The following is a 22,876-nucleotide window of genomic DNA, read 5'->3' as shown; positions in this document are numbered from 1 at the left end:
AGATATTGTTAAGTTAAGCTCTCTGCATTTACTGATAAGGTGCCTCGTAAACTGATTTTTACCGAGTCTATGAATAAAATGTCTCGCACTAATGCGTGTTTTAGTGAATAAAACACATGTTAGTGCCGCATAAATTCATAATTAATGCAGCACTAATATCAATAAACATTATATCGTGAACTATGTCGCCCATAGATATAAAGGATTAATAATAAGTTAAACGAAAGGATTAATAAATGATAATAAAATAAAACCTTTATTAAATGAATACAAATATTTCCCAATATTAGACCGAGGTAGACGTAAAATTGCATAATTATTATCTGTCTGTAATTAAACATTTTAGTACGACTTTTCCTTTTAAATTTGTATTTCTTTAGAACATATTTTTCATATTTTTCTTTGCTCTTCTTAGTTAAAGATGGAGATATCCGTCATTTCTAACATTCAATCAATATCTTTATTCGATATATTTTCAAACCATTAAATACTAATTCCATATTAGATTATTAAATCATAGTAATATAATATATTATTGTGCAGCAAGAGAATTTAATAATCATATAACAATTTATAAACACAATAAGGTTTATTCATAGAATAGTTGAAAAATTATGCATATTACGTATATAAATAATAAAGTTGTGAACCCTTACATCAAACCATTTTTTATTAACCTTTGAAATACCATCAAATAGAAAAATTAATATTAGTTATTTTTTAAACCTTTAAAACCATTTTTAGACCTTTCAAATCTTTTTTAAAGTTCTTAAACCTTTTCTATACCTTTTAAACCATTTTTGAAACTATAACAGAGATATTTCTGTTATATTTTACTGATCATGTTCTATTATTTTATTGCATTATTCTAAATATTATATTCAATATATGATAAAAACCATTTTTTCTTTGACTTTTTAATAATGAATAAACTTTCGTTTAATGACTAAAGTGGAAGATACATTAACATAGAGATGTAGAAAATTGTTTTAGATTTATCATTCGTTGCAGTATAAAATTTTTATATTTTTGTATTTTTGAGTTGTACTTTTTATTAAGAAAATAGTATTTAAGAAAGATTAATTCATGATTTACTATATATTTACAACCTATGACAAATATGTATTCACAAAATTTATATAAGTATACAAATTGTCAAATGGTAATTAGTCGTTATCAAAATTATATTGAATATTTCAATATTTACAAAGTGCAAGTTTATGTGAAGAAATTTACTTTGTACTTATACCGGCATTATATTTATAGTGTACAACTCATTGCATAAAACTAATCATCTTGTATAGATTTCATCCTCAAATCTTTTGTTATTAATTATTTAAATATTTGAAAGGTAATAAAATACCTTAATTAACGTTATGTGTGATAAGGCTATTGAACTTAATTCTTTGTTCAAAGGTGTTATAAAAATCTTTGTATTGTTTTATGATCTTGCATTTTTTCTAATGAATGTAGATTATCCCACCACGATGACAATTTATGCTTAAGAATTAATTTAAACCAGGGACTCAATGGACTAAGATTTTTCTCGATATCTTTGATTTCTGATTTTGATACCCAACGAATTTCACTGATTTCATCTGGATTTGGGTCCAATGTTACATTATCTTTTTGTATAAATAGCACATAATCTATTTCATGTTCACCCCATATACCTTCCACATCTTGATAATGAATTCTTGTCAAGTACAAAAAATCTGATAACAAAATTTCTGACAAAGGAATTCCTAATTCAAAATTCAGTCTTCTTCTTGCTGCTCTACGAATTCCTAGTGCCTCGTGTTCTTCAGTTTCTTCGGGAATTTCAAATAATGGATGACTACAGCATGTATTTGTATAACGGTTTGGGAATGTTATCTATAAAAAAAACAATCTTCTGCATTAATCTAATATACTTAATATAAATGGACAACTTTTATATAAAAACTACAAAAAAAGAACGTGATAAGTCGCATTTCCCAGTTCTTATAAGGCGATTTTAAAATTCATTACATTGACAATAAATCCCATGTTAATAAAATTGCCTTTTTGTTTGATTTTGGAGATAAATATGTATTTTTTCATCTTCTTTAAAATTTTTTAAATATTTCTCATTACAATATTAAAACATTACCTGTCTTAATAATTAATGTAATGGAAGTTCTCCTTTGTAATCATAAAGTGACATTCAAACGACAAAATCAACAAAAATGCACTTGTCATATTTTTCTTTTGTAATCTGCATATACAAGAATTGCATACCTTATTGGGAGACCTTTTTTGAAGTAATAGTTCTCCTTTACCATTGAATAAAAAGACACTAAATGCTCTATGAAGTAGAACTTGTCCATCAGAATTAACAATGTGACAGTCTCTTTTTGTAGCATTACCAAGAGGCTTGTCCGACTCATCAACAAGAATACAACGTTCCTCTAAAGCAGCTTCCTGCAAAGGTTGGGCACTACCGAAACTCCTCATTGGTGATGTTAAACTTCGTATAGCAGCACGCAATGTTCTAACCACTTGAGCCATCACACTAACCAGTTCTCCTTTTAATAGTATTGAAAACAGTTCAACGTGCAGCAATTTATACACTCGAACTGGCTCCAATATATTATGACATGCAAAGTATAGGTTAATTAAATCGGTGACCTTCCTTTAAAAGTTATTTACATTATTTGAGTTTGGCGATTATTAATAGACGCGATATACTCAGGGTTATGCAAAATTAGCAAAATCAGTAAACAATTAAATCTAATATGTATATTTAAATGATGGTATCAGCATAAAACGTTTAACCAGAAATACAACAAGCATACTAGGCGGGGAAACTTTCTTTTGGAGAAATGCGGTCATATATTTTCGACATACATATTACATAAATCATTCTTCCTGACATCGTGATAGCATCTTCTGAATAAATACATAAGATCTTTTGATACACTGCTGAATGCTTTCAATCGTAGATTAACCAGTTCTCTTATGATAAAGATTTATACATACTGAGATATAGAGAGCGTGGTGGTAGAATTTTGAACATACTATACTAACAAAATTGGCTATTGTGATGTAAAAAAAAAATCAAGTTTTTGTCAAGAATGATATTTAATGTAAGCAATTAAAATAATCATTTAAAAATCATTAAGAAGTTCATAAAATGTATAGATAATAATTGAAAATATTGTAATTTAATCTTAAATTGTTATGATCATTTTGTTGCCTAATAAATAAAATATAAAGGATGCAATAGACATGATATTACAGAAAAATTACAAAAAATTTAATATATCAAAAAGTTTTATATTATGCATAGTTATAGCGTAATTATGTCATTTGAATCGTAATGATCGATAGTTCTCGTTGGTTTTCGACTTCGATCGATCGAATCGCTTCGTGGGGTAGTTGAGTAGATTTCAGGATTTCAGTGTGTCTGCAATAAAGACCGTTATATAAAAAAAATTATTGTTTCTTTAATGTGTTATTTATTGTCTACGTTTCGATATAATTTAAGTCATTTTATATTGTCCCATTAATTTGTTAGTATAAAGCGCGAAATGAGCGAGAACGCAGAAATTACGGGAGTAATATCGCCAGAAGATGCGGCCAAAGCGGAAAAATTTAAAGAAGAAGCAAATGAATATTTTAAAAGTGCGTTTACAAACTTTCCTTATAGATTTGATCTTGCTATTTATTTTGTATTTAGATGCCAAGCTAAGCAAAAATTCATGATTAACATTAGGATAATGTAATTTAGTCACGTGTACGTTGGAAACTAACCCAACTTCCGTAACGTAAATTATCATTAAATTATCAAGTGTAAACCTAATCATTAGAGATTTTGAAATTCAAAACAATCAGGTTGCTTGTTATACCGCTGCTACAAGTTTATTGTAAATAATTATGTTCATTTGTAATGTTTGTCACTTTAATTATGACATTTCATATAACATGTTTTATTTGATGTGTCAAATTTGTAGTAATTGTTTTATTTTGACAACATAAAAGAATTAATTTTTAGAGTACTTCCATTATAGCAAAATAAAAAGTAATCCGTTATCCTTCCGGTGTATATGTTGAGAACAAACAAAACATTAATTATAATTTTTTCGCTATTAACTATCGTATATTTCATTATCTTCTTTTTAGATCAAGACTATACCAAAGCTATAGAATTCTATACTAAAGCTATAGAAGTAAATCCTACAGTGGCAGTTTATTATGGAAATAGAAGTTTTGCTTATCTAAAAACAGAATGTTTTGGATATGCACTTACAGATGCATCAAAAGCTATTGATTTAGATAAAAATTACGTAAAAGGATATTATCGTAGAGCTGCAGCTCATATGTCACTTGGCAAGTTCAAACTAGCTCTTAAGGATTATAAAACTGTTACTAAAGCAAGACCAAATGATAAAGATGCAAAGATTAAATACACAGAATGTTCTAAAACATTAAAAATGTTAGCCTTTGAAAAAGCAATCTCAGTGGAAGAAAATAAAAAAAATATAGCAGATATGATTAATTTAGAAGCAATGGGTAAGTTATGTTTAATATTTATTTAATGAGTTTAAATATTCTTAAAAAAGTTCTGCTGTGATTGTTTTTATTTTACAGCTATCGAAGATGAATATACCGGGCCTAAACTTGAAGATGAAAAAGTTACGTTGCAATTTATGCAAGATTTATTAGAATGGTATAAGAAACAAAATAAATTACACCGTAAATATGCTTATAAAATTCTTTTAGATATAAAAGCATGGTTTATGGCACAACCAAGCTTAGTTGACGTTACAATTCCTGAAGATAGTAAATTTACTATCTGTGGAGATATACATGGACAGTTCTATGATTTACTTAATATATTTGAATTAAATGGATTACCATCAGAAACTAATCCATATGTATCCTTTATAATAGTAAATAAGTTATACTTATTATTACTAATACAAGTACAATAGTATCATATATTTCTTAATAGTTATATAGTTATTCAATGGAGATTTTGTAGATAGAGGCTCCTTCTCTGTAGAATGTATATTTACCCTATTTGGATTTAAATTATTATATCCAAACCACTTTTTTATGTCTAGAGGTATACTCTTACCAATCTATTTATATCATTAACATGTTGTACATATTCATAGTAAAATACAATATTTAGGTAACCATGAATCTGCTACAATGAATCAAATGTATGGATTTGATGGTGAGGTTAAAGCAAAATATTCTGCTCAAATGGCCGAGTTATTTACAGAGGTTTACAATTGGCTCCCTCTTGCTCATTGTCTTAATAGTAGAATACTTGTAAGTTTATATTGTTACGTACAAGAGAGGTGTTGAATTTAACATAAGTAGGTAACCAAGAAAGTTTGTGCTGTTTTAATCAATAACAATCAATAAAGAAACGAAACGGACTTTCCTGGTTTTCTGATAGTTATGCAATGGTATATATATAAATTATGTGTTTATGGCGTTTGTAGGTAATGCATGGTGGTCTATTTTCAAGAGACGATGTTACGTTAAAAGAAATTCGAGAAATTGATAGGAATAGACAACCACCAGAAGAAGGACTAATGTGCGAATTATTATGGTCAGATCCACAACCACAAGCTGGAAGAGCACCCAGTAAAAGAGGAGTTGGTGTACAGTTTGGTCCTGATGTTACACAAAATTTCCTTGCCATGAACAATCTTGATTACATTATAAGAAGTCACGAAGTGAAAAATGATGGATATGAAGTTGGTCACTTTGGAAAATGTATTACTGTATTTTCTGCTCCAAATTATTGGTACATAAATGTGTATTATTAGTTTAAAAATAATTGTTCTTTATAAAATGAACGATCTTTAATACAGTCATATTGTATATTAATATTATTTTTTATTCTTAGTGATACTATGGGTAACAGAGGCGCTTTTATCACACTTAATGGTAAAGATATGGAACCCCATTTCACATCATATGAAGGAGTGGTATGTTACAAACTAATTGGTAAATTTTATAATTTTTAATTGTACTACATAAGGATGTATTTTTGTTTCAGGCTCATCCAAATGTAAGGCCAATGGCATATGCTAATTCTCTACTAAAATTCATGTGCTAGTGGAACACCATAGGTACTATTGATAAATAAATAAATAACAATAACTGAATACGAGTAGCCCAATCAAAGTGTGCGTAATATATTTGATACCGAAATGGAGAAGGTGAGAAACACTTAGGCTTCTCCAAAACAATAAAATACTGTATTCTTTTTAGGAACATGAAAATCTTCTGTATCATAATAACTGCAATGAAGATGTAACATTGATGGGTACAAAAATGAAAAAAGTTTGCTTGTTTTGAGAACTTGCGAACAGACATATATCAAATTTTCTTGTCTATGATAAGACTAATGCCTCATTAGCAATTTATGTTTCATTGTAATGAAATGACGCAAAAAAAAAAAAAAAAGAAATGTTTCTATTTTGTACCCTCAATTGAACCACCTTATTCACTAAAGATTTTAATGTTCACGCACAAGCTGAGTAAATGACCTCAAAGATCTCAACAGATTAACTTATATTCTAATATTTGCAGAAGGTGCTGAACATATAATGAACACACCTGTTATTCTTTTAATTTATTCTTTAATGAATAATGGTGGTTTTTACGAAACGATAATTATTACGAAAATATCTAATACATATGCAATTTAGCATGACTATGTAGTACAATTTTCCAGCCAGTCACTATTTGTCACGTTATTTGTGATGACTACTTTTTTACAAATTTAACGTGATTGGAAGGATTTCTTTAATCTAACATTTTGTTTTTTTGTTAATAATAAACGATGTTTATAATGTATTTAAAATTTATATTGTTTTACTTTAAAAAAAAGGGAACTTATGTACCTTGTAAAATGAGCGGAAAAATTTCTCCTGGTAAATTATCTCGATTTTGACGATTCACAGTTATAATTTTACATCTTTTATCTGCATGAAGCTTTTGGAACAATGATAAATGCCGCTGCGGTACTTTATGCATTTGAGGTATCGTCGCAATTATAAAAGGTATTTTTGAAGTTCCAAAAAATAACTTCACTATTTTATCATGAAATCTTTGACTAAACAATTCCATTTTTCCAATTTCATCTATGATTAATATGTCCTACAGAAATCGAAAATTAATAAATTGATTACAGTTATAAATACGTATAAAATATATAAAACTATTCTGCTTACCGCATTTGAATCGAAGACAGACAATGCTGTTGCTTCAAAATCATTAAGAAACACATGATAATTCCCCACTTTATATTTAGAGTGCTGCGACTGGTTTATCACATTTCTATTTACAAGTAATATTGTCTCAGTCAAAAAGGAAATTAAACTTTATATATTTAAGAAATTAATACCAACTCAATTCGTGCCAATGTTGATTTTTCGTCACGGTTTTTCATTAGCACAACATCAAATCCAATCCTGCTACCACTTTGACCTCGAACTTCTTCAGTATAAAATCCATCAAACTTATAACTTTGTTCCTCCATCATCAAAGCTAACTTTTTACATAATGTAGTTTTTCCTATACCTATGGCAGTTCTCACTTTATTCAAAACCATTATGAACTATTTTTATTTACAATAAACGATTAGAAGATTAACTAATAAATTTAAAAAAAAAAACAACAAATACGTTACTTATTATTATAAAATTACACATGTTATATGACGGTGATTTAAATAAATAAGAAATGTAAATAATTAAAAGAAAAAATATTAAATATTTTGAACATTGAGGATATGTAAAAGTTACTAGAAATGGGAGATTTTTTGAACACCTTGTAATTTTTGAAAATCGCGGACTTACCAGGGGGGCCAGTGAGAAGTACGCGTGAGACACGCAATGCGGCGTCGGTATCCATGCTTCTTGTTTTTCTAGAAGTGTTTAAGTAACAGTCGTGAGTGACACTTGCATATAAACGTAAGAAGACAGTAGGTAATCGAAATAAAAAGTAAAATATTTTTATTTAATGGGGCTATTTAGTTAAAGATATATGTATCGATGATATGGATAAGAGATTGAAAGGGAAAGATTGATAATATTAGTCACAACGTGGAGTCACTGAATAGCGATCAGCTGATTGTGCTCGAGTAAGACAATCTGTTCGGGTGGGTTGAAACGCCTTTGTATATGTGGGTACCTACTACCTACATATATACTTTGATTGCGTTCAGAAGTGCGTTGGTGCGTGAGACGCACCTCGTGTAGCTTATGTTTGTGTGAGTTTATGAGGTGTATACTCGCGACACGTCTGTCACAGAATAAATATAAGATCGGTCACGACGAAACTTATAATAGTTACAACCTATAATAATCTCGTAGATTTGATTGCGCCACGAATTTCCCTATTCCATAGGTCTCCCCGGTTTACTAAGTACGCGAGACAGTCTTAGAATCTTTGAGGTGCACTAAGGGTACTTAATCGACGAAGAGAATACGGGCGTTAGTTACAGGATACATGGAAGAAAGGGACGAAGGGTGAAAACGACGGTTCTATCCGTTTTCGTATACGTATCAGTATATGCAAAGAAATGGCTCGTCCTTCCAATTATAATCCGCTCTCGTATTTCGTCGCAAGACAAACCGACGACAAAGTCGACTACTGCAAACGCCTCGTTAATGCAAGGTTTGAAAGCTCCGAAAATCTGTTTAGAAAAGACCTGCTATCGCATTATGGATGCGTCAATGCGATTGAATTTTCGAATCAAGGAGATCTATTAGTTTCCGGTAAGAAGTTAACAAATATGTTTGATTTATTTCGTTCTTACACGGCCTATGCCCGTCGATTTAGAAAATTAAAGTTCGACGGAAAATTGGAGCCTTTTGATATTTTTAAGTAATTACACGATTGTGCAAAACACGTGTTACTTCCTGGATATATGTTTTTGTAATGTATTAAATTGATTATTGTAATGAAAATATATTTATTGTTTAAAATTATTTTATCATTAATTTAACAGGTGGCGATGACAGAAGAGTTTTATTATGGAAAGTAGAGCAAGCAATACAAGATGTGGGCAAACCCGCAGTAATGAAAGCTCAACACATTAGTAATATTTTCTGTCTTGGTTACGATAATAGCAAAACAAAAATATTTTCTGCCGGAAATGACGATCAAGTTATTGTTCATGACTTACGAACGTATGAAGCTTCTTTCTTAAACACTTTTATATATATAAGCATTTAGAACTAAACAATTATTTATTTCTTGATATAGGGGAGATGTTGTGAATTTCTTCCTCCATGAGAAACCTGTTTATGGACTGTCAGTACATCCGCATAATGACAATGTATTTGCTAGCGCCTGCGATGATGGAAGAGTTTTAATTTATGACATACGAGGATCCAGTGCTATGGAAACATTTTGTTTGGCACGGTACAAAACTGCTTTTCACTCTGTAATGTTTAATCCTGTTGAACCGAGAATGCTTGCAACCGCCAATTCTAAAGAAGGAGTTAGCATGTGGGATGTAAGAAAACCTTTGAAGTAAGTAAAAGATTCAAATAAAATCATATGAAAACGTTCCGTCAAAATAATAACTTTTTATATTTACAGGCCTGTATTACGTTATGGAAATGAAAGTTCAGCTCAGAGTTGTATGAATGTTAGATTTAATGCAGCAGGTAATAGATTGCTAGCTTTGAGAAGAAGATTACCTCCTGTACTTTATGATGTAGATTCTTCTACTCATTTATGTCAGTTTGATCATCCTGGATACTATAACAGTTGCACAATGAAATCATGTTGTTTTGCTGGAGATAATGACGAGTATGTCCTTTCTGGTAAGTAGTACTGCAATAATCATAAATCTTGTTATATATTTTTTCTGCTAGTATTTACATACATTTCAACTTATAATTTTAAGGTTCTGACGATTTTAATCTATATATGTGGAAAATTCCTTCCGAGGATGTAAAATGGGTAAATTTTGCACACATGGTATTACGTGGGCACAGATCCATTGTTAATCAAGTACGATACAATCAAGCTAGTTGTATTTTTGCTTCATCTGGAGTCGAGAAACTCATTAAGATTTGGAGTCCATTTCCTCTTGGAAGCAATTGCTTAGGTGGATTAAAGGTAATTTATGGAATAATTTTATTATACATATTGATAGCATATATCATTGTTTCTATATTTATATTTTAGAGGGATGATGGAAGACAAGAGAGGCAAAGGAGAGTATTCACACATGATGAATATATTGGATTAGTATTACGTAGTGGACAATTTATGACACATGATTATAGCCATCAATCAACCAGAGAAGATCCTAGAATGATGGCATTTTTTGATTCACTGGTACAACGTGAGGTTGAAGGCTGGAGTTCTGAAGACATGTCAACAGCGCCTCAAACTCCTAGTGATTCTGAAAGTAATCTTATAACTGGACGGGTTTATAGTGCAACAGATTCTGATGGTAAATCTATTTTTCAAATTTTCAAATTGAAGTACTAAACAAAAATAATTTTGAATGAAATATTAATTTATTTTCTTGTAGACTCTACAGCATTTGACCGTCAATTGATGTCAAGTATTTTGGGGCCAGCAATAACACTGGCATCTCGTGGATCCTGTGGGGGTGGAGTAGCTCCTGAAAGACCATTAGAGTCCCCAAATCGTATAACACGACTTATAGCATATCGTAGAGAAAAACTAATGAAACTTGCAGCTGTAGATTGTGATGCACCAGCAAATAATGCCTCAGCTGCAGCATCAGAACCATCTGCATCAGGTTCTGCCAGTGATGGTGACAATGCAGAAGTTAAGTGTAAATCTAAATCAAAAGTAAAATTTCTTAAGAGGAAACATAGTAAAATTACTGAGATAAGGAGGGCCGGAATAAAGTGTGCAGTGTTACAAATTAATAGTGACTCTGATAGTGATGAACAACCTGTTGACACAACTCAGCCTAGTACCAGTTCTGGCGTAGTTTCTAGAAGATCACGGTATGTTGTGCATATTGAGAGGGAAGCAAAACACTCAAATTACAGCAGTAGCAGTTCAGATGATAACGACATTTCTGGTAAACGTAAGCATTCGAAAACTGATTCTGATACTTCCACGAAAGTACACAGAAGGAAACACAAAAAATGTAAAAGTAACTCAAAAAGTGACAATACCAAAAATAAGAGCAAACGGCAAAAAGTTGATTATGATACAAAGAAGAAGAAATCAGGCAGAGATTGGAAGCTTTATTTAAATGATGTTAGTAATGCAATGAAAATTCAGAAAGATGGTTCATCAGTGCCAGTGAACAAATCAAGCAAAGTTCCTTCAACTCCTGACAGTGGTATCACATCAGGAGTATCTACAAGTGAAAAAAATGGTGAACAAGCACAGAAAGATCAAAATGATGCAGAGAGCTCAGATCATGAGCAGAAATTAAAAAATCTAGAATATTTTAGAAAGAAGGTGAATGTAGTAAGAAGGAGCTATCGTATTCGATCTAAACCTTTATCCCAAACTATTTCAACTACAACTGATTCTTCCGATTAAGCTCCTGTTACCTTCAACATTTTAATCCCTTTCCTTTTGTACATAATAAATCTGTGATTCCTTGAAGTATATTTTTATAATACTAAGTTCGTTCGCACGCGAATATGACCGGTTTTTTCTATCTTCTTTTAGACTTTATTATTTTTCCGTTATCTTCATATGTATGCTATATTTTATTGGAATCTCTTATCATACAAGACTGTCCCAGAAAAATAAATCTTCTTTCACCATATATAAAACAATTTTCATTGTCATCTAATCGCAATATTTTATAATTGGTACAAAGGATTATACGAATTTAGTAGTCTAAAATGTTTAAAATTATTAATAACTGATGTCTCAATTGTTTAGAAAATTTGATTTATTATTATAGTGTAAACATGTTTGGATATGACCATTAAATCATATATAATCGAAACTCCAGCAGAACACCGCCGAGAATTATAGGTAAATTGATGCTACATTAGCTATAATAAGCGATCCAGCTAATGTGTATTGTTGACATGGTTTGTAAGTGTGATGGAAAATAATAAAACAATAAATTGATATACATTTTTTTCTTATATGTTTAGCTTTGAAAACAAGTTAAGAATATTGCATTATTTAATCCTGCATTTATACGTCTTTATTAACTTATAATAAATAAAGGAAAGAATGACCTAAATTTATGCATTAATTTATTGTCCAATAAATTTGTGTAGTTCTGTTTTATTTAATATCAAAACACGATTTTTCTTTCAATTTTGATAGAAAGTATATACGAAACAAATATGAACTAATTCCTTTATGATGTCATTGTGGTATCTAGATATGAAGTACTTCCTTCCTGTGGGTACAAAACCTTAATTCTTTCAGTTTTAGAAATAATGTTCCCTGGTCTTTCATTTTATTAACATCAGTTATTCAGAATGTTATATTTAACTTTATCAACTAAGATTAATATATGGTTTTATAGTTTTACATTTATAATTTTACAGTATAGTATACTAGCATATAATTTAGACATTGATAATGCCAGAATATTTAATATTCCCAAAAATTTTAGTTATCAACGGGGAAGTTATTTTGGATTTTCCGTTGCCCTTTATACAGATGGCCTAGATTCTGTACTACTTGTAGGTGCTCCCAGAGCAAATACAAGCATAATACAAAATGTAATTGAGCCAGGTACTATATTTCAATGTCCAATTAATGAAACATGTAAGGAATGGATTATTGATAGAAGTGGAAATGATAAAGAGAAGCAATATTCAACAATTAATCAAATTAAGGATAATGCATGGATTGGTGCAACAATTGCTGTAGAAAATAAGACTAATCCTACAATTGTGGTATGTTGAAGTTTGTATTTCTTTTTTCATATATTTATCCTTAAACATTTATAATTACTTAATTAAACTTGTAAATAGGTTTGCGGCCCACGATTGAAGTATAATATTATAAATAAACGCCAATCTAATTGGTTTATGTATGGCATTTGTTATTTGTCATTAATTAACGGTATTAAGTCTTTTAAGAAAGAATCTAAAAGTAAAATTTTATCATTTGTGAGACTTAGAGAAGCTATCGATACAAAAAGATATGTTTATAATTTTGGCATGAGTCAAGTTGGTTTTTCTATGCATATGACATCCAATGACTTAAAGTGGGACTTAATATTAGGTAATCCTGGTGTATTTAACTGGAAAGGTACGCCTTTGTTAGTTACAATATCAGTTGATGGTGAAATGCAAAATATAATTCCATCAATTAAAGATGAAGAAAGTATTCATGCAAATAATTATTTTGGTATGTAACATTCATTGTACCACTAACTGAATATTTTCATAATATAAACCGTTAATAATCAATCATTCTAGTCTGTATTTCATTATATATCAAATTATTATTATATATTATTTATTATTATTTTTAAATAAAAACATTTTTCTTATCATTCCATTATAATTATTAAAAGAAGTAAAAGTAGCAAATGCATGTAATTATAATAAAATAAAATGAAACTTTTATAATATTAATATTTGTATTTTCTATAAAAGATGTGTTTGCAAAATAGCTTTATACTGATATTAGCCACAATATATTAAACCTATAAATTAAGTGAAATAGTTTGTGTAAAATATTGTTGGTATATAAAATAATAATTTATCATAATTTATTTAGGGTATGCTGTAACATCTGGTTATTTTAGAGAAGGAAAATTGTGGTTTGTTTCTGGTGCTCCAAGGGCTTCACTTATGTTTGGTGCTGTTGTTATATTTACCTTCTCTCATAACGATAACGCAAAATTAGAAATAAAAAAGATTTTGAATGGTGAGCAACATGGTGAATATTTTGGTGCTGCTTTATCATCATGTAATCTTAATGGTGATAATAGAGATGAATTAATTGTTGGAGCACCACATTGGTCAAAAAATATGGATGAAGGTCGCATATATGTCTTTACTGTTCTACATAATGTATGTACATTTTGTAATATCACTGAATTATTGTAGAAATAATACTTTGGCTTGAATATAGTAGTTTGAAATTCCTTTTAAATTCTGATTAAATAAGCCTTCAATTTATAAATTAGTATAGTATATTAGTATTTAACTTAATACACATACTGATCTCAAACATTGGCGGTAGGAAATTTTTGAAAAACAATCATTTGAAGGAAAAATATCTGGAAGTAGATTTGGATCTACTATAACTTGTCTTGGTGATATTGATTATGACGGCTATGGTGATATTGCTGTTGGTGCACCATACGAAGAAGAAAGTGGTGCAATATACATCTTCAATGGCAATAGCAATGGATTACCTAAACATTATAGCCAAAGGATAGTTGGCAAACAATTTGGAAGGAATATCCGTGGATTTGGAATTTCAATTTCCGAACCTCGTGATATAAATGGTGATAAATATCCTGATATCGCAGTTGGAGCTTATTTATCTGAACAAGCGATTTTAATAAAATCAAAACCTGTTATAATAATAACTACAAAATTGTCTTACAATGACAAACAAAAATTATTGAAAAATTCTACATCTTTTCTAATTGATGTGTGCACATATTATGATGGAATAAATACTCCTAAATATCTTCGTAAGTATATAATTTAATTTTCATATATATATATATAATGAAATTATACATAATCTGGAATATCATATTTAATAAATGAAATTGCATTTAGGAGTTGTTAAATCTTTGAAAATCGATCAAATATATAGAAGAGCTTATTATGGTACAGAAAGAAATAGTGATAACATTTATAAATTGTCCGATACTTTATATAAATCTAAAAACCTATGCAGTCAACTTAAGATATATTTAAAGGTAGAATTTTATACCGATATTTTCTTAAAAAATATTTTTTTTAATTATATTTTATTTTTTAATTTTGTTAGAAAAATATCCAAAATATAATAAATCCAGTTGAAATATCTATCTCAACTAGTTTAGAAAAAGACTTAAATTTAAATGATAGTGAGACGAAAGCAAACTTTCTCTGTACAACCTGTGTAGCTGTAAATAAATTGTTTTCTAAAACTGAAGATTTAATAAAATTACCATTTGCTGTTGATTGTGGTGACGACAATATTTGTACATCAGATGTAAAGATATCACTTTCAACAAATTTAAATTCTGGTAACAAATATGTTGTTGGATCAACATTCACTACCAAGCTTAAAATAGATGCTCTTAATTATGGTGAACCTGCTTATCAAGCTAAAATATATGTATATATACCAAAAATAATATCATTAGCCAGTATGCCACCTTCGTGCATGGAAAGTTTTTATACGAATAATACTTTAGAAGCAATATGTGATCTTGGAAATCCACTTAGAAAAAATGTAAGTGTAATCTGTTAAGTATCAAGACTTTTACAATAAAGTAACATAATTAATCATTTCTATTAGAAAACATTAACATTAGATTTGGATATGAGTAAAATTCGGTTTGATGTTGATCACGTGGATCTATGGACCAATTTTAACTCACAAAGTGAACAGAAAGATTCATCCAATAATACACATGTTTTAACTATATATTTTGATGTTGATGTTGACATAGTGATTGCAGGGTTAGTATTGCCAGATTTATTTATTATTATTATTAGTTATACTTCATACTCTCTATAACTATATTATTTATTATATTTATCATCTACTAACTACAATTCTTTTTTATTAGCAAAGCACGAGATAATTTATATTCATATTCTACTGACAATGAGGATGAAAAATTAAACAATATTCGATTTCAACATATTTATGAAATTCAAAAATTTGGAGATAGTCCAATTGATGAAGTTATATTAACAATTAATATCCCAATATACTGGAAACATTTTACTGGAGATATACAGATTATCAATATAAACGAAACAATTAGTTATCTGGATGGTCAACCATTTTACTGCACACACTTAAATTCTACACTTTCAACTGCTTTAATTAATATATCTGAAATTTACTTTGCAAATACTTTGTATACACAAAAAGGATTTATGATGGATACCAATTTTTCTATAAATTTTCCACCAGAAAACAGGTCAATCTATATCAATTGTACAAATGCTAATGTCAAATGTACATATATTAAATGTAAGCTTGGTCCCTTTCTAAGTTCTTCGTCTGTTGCAAAACTTTCACTCATATTGGACTTTTACTTATCTGATTTTAAAAGTAAGATTTTTCTTGACATGTTAGTGTATCTTTAACTTCCAAGATATGTTGAAAAATTTTACCGTTTCTTTTTAATATTTATTACAGCGAAAATGATGGAAGAGAAAGACATAATATTTTTCTTGTCCAGCGGACACGTTAATATTTTAGAATCAAATCATGTTATGAAAAAAATTAGACATAAATCTGATGATACTATTATTGCTACAATGTTCTTAGGTTCACCAGTAACTCAACACATTGCAATGTGGATTATAGCTTTGTCAATAGTCTTAGGAATTTTATTGTTAATACTGTTAATTTTAACACTACTTAAAATTGGATTCTTTAATCGAAATAGGAGAAAAGAACTTGAAGCATTAAAATCAGAAACAGATGTAAGTTTTTTAAAACATTTTTTATTATATATTATACATAGATATTACATTTAATGTATTCGTTACATTACAGGAGAGACATGGGATTACATTGGAAACATGTTCATCAACAGAAATTTTTCAGAAAGAATAAATTTATTAATATATAACTTTTATGTTTTGTATACATATATATATGATTTTTATTCTTTGCATAATTAAGAAAAGAAAATAAATAACAACAACTTACATTTTGTTATCGCATTTGAGTACTATTAGTATCTTTATAAAAATATAATAAATCTTAGAAAATATATATAAATTTTCAACTATAAAGCTTAAAAGGATTGTATTATAAATATTGTTTCATTTTGTTTATAATCTTTACTTATGTTATGTAATATTCTGTGAAAATAATTCGAGCAAATTTATCATAAATAAATAATCTATATACAAAAATATTAATCTTTTTATATATAGCGTGAGATTCGAGCAGCTTGTATTATAGTCGTGGTGCTTTTTATTGAAATATCCCGTGTCAAAAAAATATATAAATATATATATAATTAGCTGCCTTTCATGTTAAATATCTTTAATACACAATCACATTGTGCATATATTTGCATTTATCAATAACAGAGCATAAAACTTTCATTACACATAATTTTTTATATGAATTTTTATCTCAACTTACATTAGTCATCCAAACCTAAGCCTTTTGAAATTTCATCTGCTGTTAATTTATTTCCGGAAACAGGACTATCAGAAGATACAGGAGGTTGTGCAGGCGGTGCAGAAGTTGGTGTATAAGCTGGTGGAGGAGTTGGACGATTTTCTTCGTGAGATTTCTGTATGTACAATCATAATTATATAATCAGATTATAAAATTTACATATTCATAATTTTTAAAATATTATAATTTATACTTACATCTTTATCGTGTTTAGTAAGACCTCCTAAAGCAGAACTAAGAAAGGCTGATCCTATTCCAGATAAGAGATCTGAATTTGATGATTGATTAGAATATCCACCAGAAGGTTGGTAATTTCCGTAACCTCCTGAAGGTTGGTAATTTGGTTGTTGATTTCCACCACCTCCAAGAACACCACCAAGAATAGATCCTAAGGCTCCTGTCAATGGATTACTTGGTTGACTTGGAGGGGGTGGTGGTGCTGCATTATGCCCACTATTACCACCTTAGATATACAAAAATTTAATGTATTAAAATTTACTTATGAAGCATATAAAAATTATACTTCAAATGCAAAATTATCTGTATTGTGTGTTTATCATGATTCACTATAACCTTTAACATAAATATAGCTTATAATAGATGACATCATCTATGTCATCATCTAACATTCCAACACTCAATCATACAATTATGAACAAATCACTATATTAATATCTTCAGTTTGAAAGATTAAGAGAAGTATTATTCCATAATTTGATCATGTTTTAAGCATAAAATGTATCTATATCATACCTAATGCTCCAAGAATGGAGTCTAATACACCACCACCACCACCACTTGATTGTTGGATGTTGGTAGGGTAGCCTTGTTGTGCTTGTGAGTTACTTAAAGCATTGGTCACTAAACTGCTTGCTAAAGCTGCACCCAAAGAACCAAGATTTCCCAAACCACCTTCACTTTCTGTTTTTGATTTAGAAGCATCAGATTTTTCCTGATCATCTTGAACTTCTTTCTTTTTCTAAAAAATTATAAACATAGCATGCATATAACATATGTTATTATTTCTAGCATCTTATACAGATATTATTGCATGCTATTATTTCCAAAAGACTTGTAATTATTAAATTTATATACACTCATAGCGTGTGCAGCAGCTGCTATGCCTCCTGCTGCAACTAGTCCCCCTATTGCTAATCCAACTTTATCCAAACAACCACTAAATGCTTCTTCTTCTTCAGGCTTCTCATATCCAGGCTGATATCCATATGCTCTTGGAGGATTATAACCAGGTCCTCCATATACACCAGGAGGAGGTCCATACCCAGGAGCTGGAGGTGGTGGACCATATCCACCTTGTGGTGTTTGTGGACCAATTGTAGGATATAATCCTCCAGGTGCTAAAAAATGACATAGAATTTATTATGTAATTGTTTAGTAACAGTAAAAGAATATAAAATGTTTAATTACGTGGTGGCCCAAAATTAGCAGCAGGTACATCTGGCGTGGGTACAGCTCGAGGAGAGCGAGGTGGATCAATTGGAACGGTCTCATATGTGATAGATTGTACTTCTACGTCTCCATCAATAACCAAATGTGTCACTTTCTCATATGGTAGCCTATGAACGAATTCTGCAAAATGTCTGCCATTTATGGCAATCTTATAACATGGAAAATCACACAAAAGGAACATCTCGAATTCTTGGCCAGGTTGTATCCACATGGGGCCATCATTTTCCTCTGGGCCCCAAGTCATTGATACTATGTGATTTCTAGTAATAAATCCTTCTGTGAAACGTGGTGAAACATGAATGGCAATATCATCTCTTGGATTTAATGTAGGTCCCAATTGATAATTTACAGCAAAACGTACAGCACCAGGAGGAACTTTGCCTCGAATTTTTACCATCTTTCCAGGTATTAAGCCGCCTTCAACAGCTCCCACATAAGGAATTGGCTATTAAAATATAAAGGTATTTATTATTTAAATGTAAAACTTCACAGTTCTGAAATTAAATTGTACTACATTTAGAAAAAGCAAAAATGCATTACATATTATTGTATAAATTGTTCATTAATACTTTATCCATCTTTTTAAATTGGAACTATTACAGATTTTTTGATCTCTTATAACTTATACAATATTATTCTCATATAGAAAGTACTTGTAAATAATCTAACGAATTAACAAATATAGTTGGATAAGTGTTTGGATAAACTATGTTTCATTGAGATCATATCAGCAGTGCAGATGCTATGTATATATATACGTATATCCTTCCTGGATCGATGACAATCAACTTTGCCAAATGAAATAACTTTTTAATCGATGTAAATAATACTTACAGGATCCAAAACTGGCTCAAATGACATCTTTATTGTTTAATTGTATTTCGCAAGTTCGGATAGAAGTTTATAAATCAATGCACTATTTTAAAATAGCGAACACTCCGTACACGAAGAAATCTTGTGACTTGTCTTTCGTGTCTTCTTTCTAAAACATTTCTATTTAAAGTGGTGACGTTTCCAGCTTAAACTGTGCAATGCGGCACAAACTATACTTATATGATACATAGCTTCTTTGGCGCATGCATTCTCAAATTCTTTACAGTTACTGTAGTGGCGTACATCTCGTATGGTAGTGCCGTAATATAGAAAAGCCGCGAATTCAAACTTATCTCGTGCAGAAATAGAACAAACCAATCAAATTTCTTCATATTTTATTTAAACAAGAAACACGTGGAACCTATTATAAGAAAGAGATGACATGATACAACACATTCACAATATAACCAATAAGTTATATATTTTTTATAACTCTTATTAGACGATTACAAGTACATTTCAATATAGATAATAGCTAGATTGCAAATTTTTCTGCATTTATGTAAAATTTAAAAATACAAAAACGTGCAAAATGCATATTATAAACGAAAGTACATAATATATGTAACGTATAATATTCACTGAATTATTTAGCGTATAAAATAAATCGTTGCAACAAAATATCCGCAATAATATCCTAATAATAATTTAAAATAGTCAAAAATAGAAATTAGTCTTAAAGTACATATAAACAATTTTTAATAATTTATTCTACCTGCATATATTCATTATTAGTGCGTTGCACGAATTGAGTTACTAACTGTGAGGTTATTAAAACTCTTTATTTAATACAAGATTATAAAATAAGTTTTTACATTTTATTCCTCGAGATACAGAAATTTCATAAATTTCAAATTTCAATTCTGAATATCTTTTAGATATTAGGCTATAAACATTGTGTGAAACATTTCCACTTTTATGGAGGGCGGCACGCTATAAACTGTCTCCATTGAAATTATCGCTTAAAGGTTGCGCAATTAATTATTGGAATAGTTACACGCGGGCACACGTACGTATTATCGCCTACGTTCATTTTCGTCCACGCATTGTTTAACACTACAGGAAACTAAATAAACCGTCCATTGAGATATAACAGGTTCAGTGAGAGAGAGAGAGTTTTTGCGTAGAAAAAGTAAACAGTTAAACGGGAGCAAGTTAATAGTGAACAGAACCGCTGTATCAATGTAAATCAATAAAATCGATGATGAAACACGGTAAAATTCTATACATAGGTTACTTCTTAACCTTAGAACGTCATAAAATTTCAAAGGAACGAAATTTATGCTTATTTTACAATTCCTTATAACCGTAACAATTATTTCAAATTATTTTATGTGTTTTTAATACAAGATACAGTTACTGTCCTGACGTTATTTATAAATAAAAATATCAAAGTAATTAAAACGATCGACTACTAAAAAGTTATTAAAAGTTAAATTGTTATTCTTCATTTTTATCTTAAACAAAATTTGTCCAGGTCTGACTTGCTACTATGTATGGGTGACGAACGTCAATCGGATATGTAAGCAGACGTATTGTGACTACAAGTTGTGCATTTTACGTGATCACTTCCAGGGACCACATACAGGGTGTGCCGCTATGAAACGTATGTGGAGCGTGCGAGGGCTAGGCACAGGCGCACCCACGATAAATAAGATTTAAATGTAACGATTCAACCGAATTATCGTCAATTCTTGTGCGTCACTTTATACAATTTTCACGCTTAATCAATCTTTTCAACAGCTGTCAGTATCCTTTTATTTCGTTCGTTCAACATTTACAGTAATTGCTAAATAGAGGAAAAGATGCATAACCATAAGAAAAAATCAAACATGTGGGTGGCCAAAGAATCAGCCGGTTGAAAATTTACTCGTTCTACAATTTGAATACTAAATATACGTATAATTCATTACTCTATGGGAATGTCCTTGTCAGGTCTAAGGCGGCAAACTGGATATCAGGATCAATAAAGGTTTTCCTCTATTTTTACCTATACCACCTTCGCTGTAAATTTTGATAACCTTTATAGGAGAATAGATACGTTTATTGAAAACAATGTATTCGAACATATTAACTTCTAATTAACTTCTTTTGGCAAATGAGTAAACATATTTTTATTTTCATGTTTATGCTTATACATATAAATGATATACAGTGAAGAAATATTTGTTAGAATTATTTTATTAAGACAGATATTTGTTAAGAGACATAACGATGAAAATATTCTTTCCTGTTGAAGATATTGGTGGTAGGTATAGGACTGAACCAATGCAGGACTCACCGACAAGATCAATAAGCAGCGTAAGCGGACCCTTCTTCGCAGGGCATTCAATGCTTTCTTATAAACGCCCTTTCATGTCGCCTTTATACTGGTCCTATCCTTACAAAAATCCAGGTGTCTGCTATTGCAAGAGTGGCCTGTACATAACATGCACAGTACATACATATATACGAAGTCGTCAACGAGAAATATTCGTAAATAAGATTGTACCTTGTAAAAACAACAACTGCGTCGTATATACTTGATCTATAGTGCTAATTTTTATAAAAATATACTAAATTGGTACACCTGTTGTGCTTTTTAAAAATATGCATATCTAACGCAACATTGGGTATATGTATAATATTTTACTATTTTATGAACATCTACCATATAAATTAAGACTTTATTTAAAAAGGCAATAAATAATTTAACGCAAAGGTAATGTTATTATTTCAGAATCAATAATCTATCAATACGGAACTCAATCGCCAAATCAGTGACTGGCACATCTAAAAAATTTGCGAATCTACCTACATAACGATGCGCAATGCAGTAATTTATTTCTCTTTTGTAAATCCAACAATGTTTTATTATTTGACAGTCGCTGTCGCATTTTTCGAAACCTACCAGTCAGCTGCGTTTATATAGATGTTTCTTTCGTCGAGTACTATTTGTTACATGTTTTGTTTAATACATCCCAGTCGAAGAATTGGTACGAATATTGGCATCTGATTTGGGATTGGAGTTCCGTGCGTACAATGTATATGAACGGTTACACGTTTAAGCATTCGTACTTTGAAGCACGTATTCTTTTTTCTAGGATTCTTGCTAGGTGCTGAACAGTAAAAGTACGCACGTGAGCGCGTTGCATTAAATAAATGCGAATAGGCCGAAGATCGATCGCTAGTCCTGATAAATTATATTTTAAATACTGTACTTTCAATAGTAATTCCCTTTTAA

General features: G+C 30.0%; 6 protein-coding genes and 2 long non-coding RNA genes across 10 annotated transcripts; 4 read left to right on the top strand and 4 right to left on the bottom strand.

The window, feature by feature from the left end:
- Nucleotides 1-229: 229 nt before the first annotated feature.
- LOC132915164 (isopentenyl-diphosphate Delta-isomerase 1) lies at nucleotides 230-2,940 on the bottom strand. Its single transcript, XM_060974883.1, has 2 exons — nucleotides 2,260-2,940; nucleotides 230-1,875 (listed from the first exon to the last, which is right to left on the bottom strand). The coding sequence occupies exons 1-2, from the start codon at nucleotides 2,527-2,529 to the stop codon at nucleotides 1,420-1,422; spliced, it is 726 nt and encodes a 241-aa protein (XP_060830866.1). The 5' UTR covers nucleotides 2,530-2,940; the 3' UTR covers nucleotides 230-1,419.
- A 442-nt stretch (nucleotides 2,941-3,382) lies between these two features.
- On the top strand, nucleotides 3,383-6,850 carry LOC132915162 (serine/threonine-protein phosphatase 5). Of its 2 annotated transcripts, XR_009659793.1 has the most exons (9): nucleotides 3,383-3,645; nucleotides 4,144-4,533; nucleotides 4,612-4,898; nucleotides 4,984-5,089; nucleotides 5,159-5,301; nucleotides 5,478-5,785; nucleotides 5,888-5,969; nucleotides 6,041-6,170; nucleotides 6,256-6,850. XR_009659793.1 is itself a non-coding variant. In XM_060974881.1 (8 exons), the coding sequence occupies exons 1-8, from the start codon at nucleotides 3,552-3,554 to the stop codon at nucleotides 6,098-6,100; spliced, it is 1,470 nt and encodes a 489-aa protein (XP_060830864.1). In that variant the 5' UTR covers nucleotides 3,383-3,551; the 3' UTR covers nucleotides 6,101-6,850. The 2 variants fall into 2 exon arrangements, 1 of the variants encoding a protein (XP_060830864.1); XM_060974881.1 differs by having other exon boundaries at nucleotides 6,041-6,850.
- Nucleotides 6,424-8,308, bottom strand: LOC132915165 (nucleoside-triphosphatase THEP1). The gene is made up of 5 exons (XM_060974884.1): nucleotides 8,193-8,308; nucleotides 7,848-7,915; nucleotides 7,398-7,569; nucleotides 7,221-7,326; nucleotides 6,424-7,146 (listed from the first exon to the last, which is right to left on the bottom strand). The coding sequence occupies exons 2-5, from the start codon at nucleotides 7,900-7,902 to the stop codon at nucleotides 6,883-6,885; spliced, it is 597 nt and encodes a 198-aa protein (XP_060830867.1). The 5' UTR covers nucleotides 7,903-7,915; nucleotides 8,193-8,308; the 3' UTR covers nucleotides 6,424-6,882.
- LOC132915161 (DDB1- and CUL4-associated factor 5) lies at nucleotides 7,941-12,091 on the top strand. 2 transcript variants are annotated; one of them, XM_060974879.1, is made up of 8 exons: nucleotides 7,941-8,260; nucleotides 8,398-8,768; nucleotides 9,002-9,182; nucleotides 9,259-9,528; nucleotides 9,598-9,824; nucleotides 9,908-10,122; nucleotides 10,192-10,462; nucleotides 10,544-12,091. In XM_060974879.1, the coding sequence occupies exons 2-8, from the start codon at nucleotides 8,573-8,575 to the stop codon at nucleotides 11,539-11,541; spliced, it is 2,358 nt and encodes a 785-aa protein (XP_060830862.1). In that variant the 5' UTR covers nucleotides 7,941-8,260; nucleotides 8,398-8,572; the 3' UTR covers nucleotides 11,542-12,091. The 2 variants fall into 2 exon arrangements, with proteins under 2 accessions (XP_060830862.1, XP_060830863.1); XM_060974880.1 differs by having other exon boundaries at nucleotides 8,210-8,768.
- A 201-nt stretch (nucleotides 12,092-12,292) lies between these two features.
- LOC132915160 (integrin alpha-4-like) lies at nucleotides 12,293-16,819 on the top strand. The gene is made up of 10 exons (XM_060974877.1): nucleotides 12,293-12,872; nucleotides 12,951-13,329; nucleotides 13,705-14,000; nucleotides 14,173-14,632; nucleotides 14,724-14,866; nucleotides 14,938-15,387; nucleotides 15,454-15,617; nucleotides 15,728-16,221; nucleotides 16,309-16,598; nucleotides 16,672-16,819. The coding sequence occupies exons 1-10, from the start codon at nucleotides 12,450-12,452 to the stop codon at nucleotides 16,729-16,731; spliced, it is 3,159 nt and encodes a 1,052-aa protein (XP_060830860.1). The 5' UTR covers nucleotides 12,293-12,449; the 3' UTR covers nucleotides 16,732-16,819.
- Nucleotides 16,820-17,077: 258 nt separating this feature from the next.
- On the bottom strand, nucleotides 17,078-19,785 carry LOC132915163 (collagen alpha-1(I) chain-like). The gene is made up of 6 exons (XM_060974882.1): nucleotides 19,615-19,785; nucleotides 18,739-19,225; nucleotides 18,406-18,668; nucleotides 18,064-18,289; nucleotides 17,508-17,773; nucleotides 17,078-17,425 (listed from the first exon to the last, which is right to left on the bottom strand). The coding sequence occupies exons 1-6, from the start codon at nucleotides 19,639-19,641 to the stop codon at nucleotides 17,273-17,275; spliced, it is 1,422 nt and encodes a 473-aa protein (XP_060830865.1). The 5' UTR covers nucleotides 19,642-19,785; the 3' UTR covers nucleotides 17,078-17,272.
- A 696-nt stretch (nucleotides 19,786-20,481) lies between these two features.
- On the top strand, nucleotides 20,482-22,219 carry LOC132915169 (uncharacterized). Its single transcript, XR_009659794.1, has 4 exons — nucleotides 20,482-20,867; nucleotides 21,131-21,317; nucleotides 21,397-21,625; nucleotides 21,893-22,219. It is a non-coding gene; the product is annotated as an uncharacterized LOC132915169 (long non-coding RNA).
- Nucleotides 21,765-22,752, bottom strand: LOC132915171 (uncharacterized). Its single transcript, XR_009659796.1, has 2 exons — nucleotides 22,145-22,752; nucleotides 21,765-22,071 (listed from the first exon to the last, which is right to left on the bottom strand). It is a non-coding gene; the product is annotated as an uncharacterized LOC132915171 (long non-coding RNA).
- Between the last annotated feature and the right edge of the window lie 124 nt (nucleotides 22,753-22,876).

The sequence above is a fragment of the Bombus pascuorum genome, chromosome 16, assembly GCF_905332965.1.
Source record: "Bombus pascuorum chromosome 16, iyBomPasc1.1, whole genome shotgun sequence".
NCBI lineage: Eukaryota > Metazoa > Arthropoda > Insecta > Hymenoptera > Apidae > Bombus > Bombus pascuorum.
Note: the sequence above shows the minus strand (reverse complement) of the source record. Positions and strands in the feature narration are given on the sequence as shown.

Excerpts from the sequence above, each read along its gene's own strand:
- LOC132915163 (XM_060974882.1), bottom strand. The coding sequence starts at position 19,641 with ATGTCATTTGAGCCAGTTTTGGATCCT. Across the intron at positions 19,226-19,614 it reads TTGAGCCAGTTTTGGATCCT|CCAATTCCTTATGTGGGAGC; the intron begins GTAAGTATTATT and ends ATATTTTAATAG. Across the intron at positions 17,426-17,507 it reads TTACTAAACACGATAAAGAT|AAATCTCACGAAGAAAATCG; the intron begins GTAAGTATAAAT and ends TTGTACATACAG.
- LOC132915164 (XM_060974883.1), bottom strand. The coding sequence starts at position 2,529 with ATGGCTCAAGTGGTTAGAACATTGCGTGCTGCTATACGAAGTTTAACA. Across the intron at positions 1,876-2,259 it reads AAAAAAGGTCTCCCAATAAG|ATAACATTCCCAAACCGTTA; the intron begins GTATGCAATTCT and ends TTTTTTTTATAG.
- LOC132915161 (XM_060974879.1), top strand. The coding sequence starts at position 8,573 with ATGGCTCGTCCTTCCAATTATAATCCGCTCTCGTATTTCGTCGCAAGA. Across the intron at positions 9,529-9,597 it reads GATGTAAGAAAACCTTTGAA|GCCTGTATTACGTTATGGAA; the intron begins GTAAGTAAAAGA and ends TTATATTTACAG. Across the intron at positions 9,825-9,907 it reads TGACGAGTATGTCCTTTCTG|GTTCTGACGATTTTAATCTA; the intron begins GTAAGTAGTACT and ends TATAATTTTAAG.
- LOC132915165 (XM_060974884.1), bottom strand. The coding sequence starts at position 7,902 with ATGGATACCGACGCCGCATTGCGTGTCTCACGCGTACTTCTCACTGGC. Across the intron at positions 7,570-7,847 it reads ACTTCTCACTGGCCCCCCTG|GTATAGGAAAAACTACATTA; the intron begins GTAAGTCCGCGA and ends GAACTGCCATAG. Across the intron at positions 7,147-7,220 it reads CTGTCTTCGATTCAAATGCG|GACATATTAATCATAGATGA; the intron begins GTAAGCAGAATA and ends CGATTTCTGTAG.
- LOC132915160 (XM_060974877.1), top strand. The coding sequence starts at position 12,450 with ATGTTATATTTAACTTTATCAACTAAGATTAATATATGGTTTTATAGT. Across the intron at positions 14,867-14,937 it reads AACTTAAGATATATTTAAAG|AAAAATATCCAAAATATAAT; the intron begins GTAGAATTTTAT and ends TAATTTTGTTAG. Across the intron at positions 16,599-16,671 it reads CATTAAAATCAGAAACAGAT|GAGAGACATGGGATTACATT; the intron begins GTAAGTTTTTTA and ends GTTACATTACAG.
- LOC132915162 (XM_060974881.1), top strand. The coding sequence starts at position 3,552 with ATGAGCGAGAACGCAGAAATTACGGGAGTAATATCGCCAGAAGATGCG. Across the intron at positions 4,899-4,983 it reads CATCAGAAACTAATCCATAT|TTATTCAATGGAGATTTTGT; the intron begins GTATCCTTTATA and ends ATAGTTATATAG. Across the intron at positions 5,090-5,158 it reads CCACTTTTTTATGTCTAGAG|GTAACCATGAATCTGCTACA; the intron begins GTATACTCTTAC and ends TACAATATTTAG.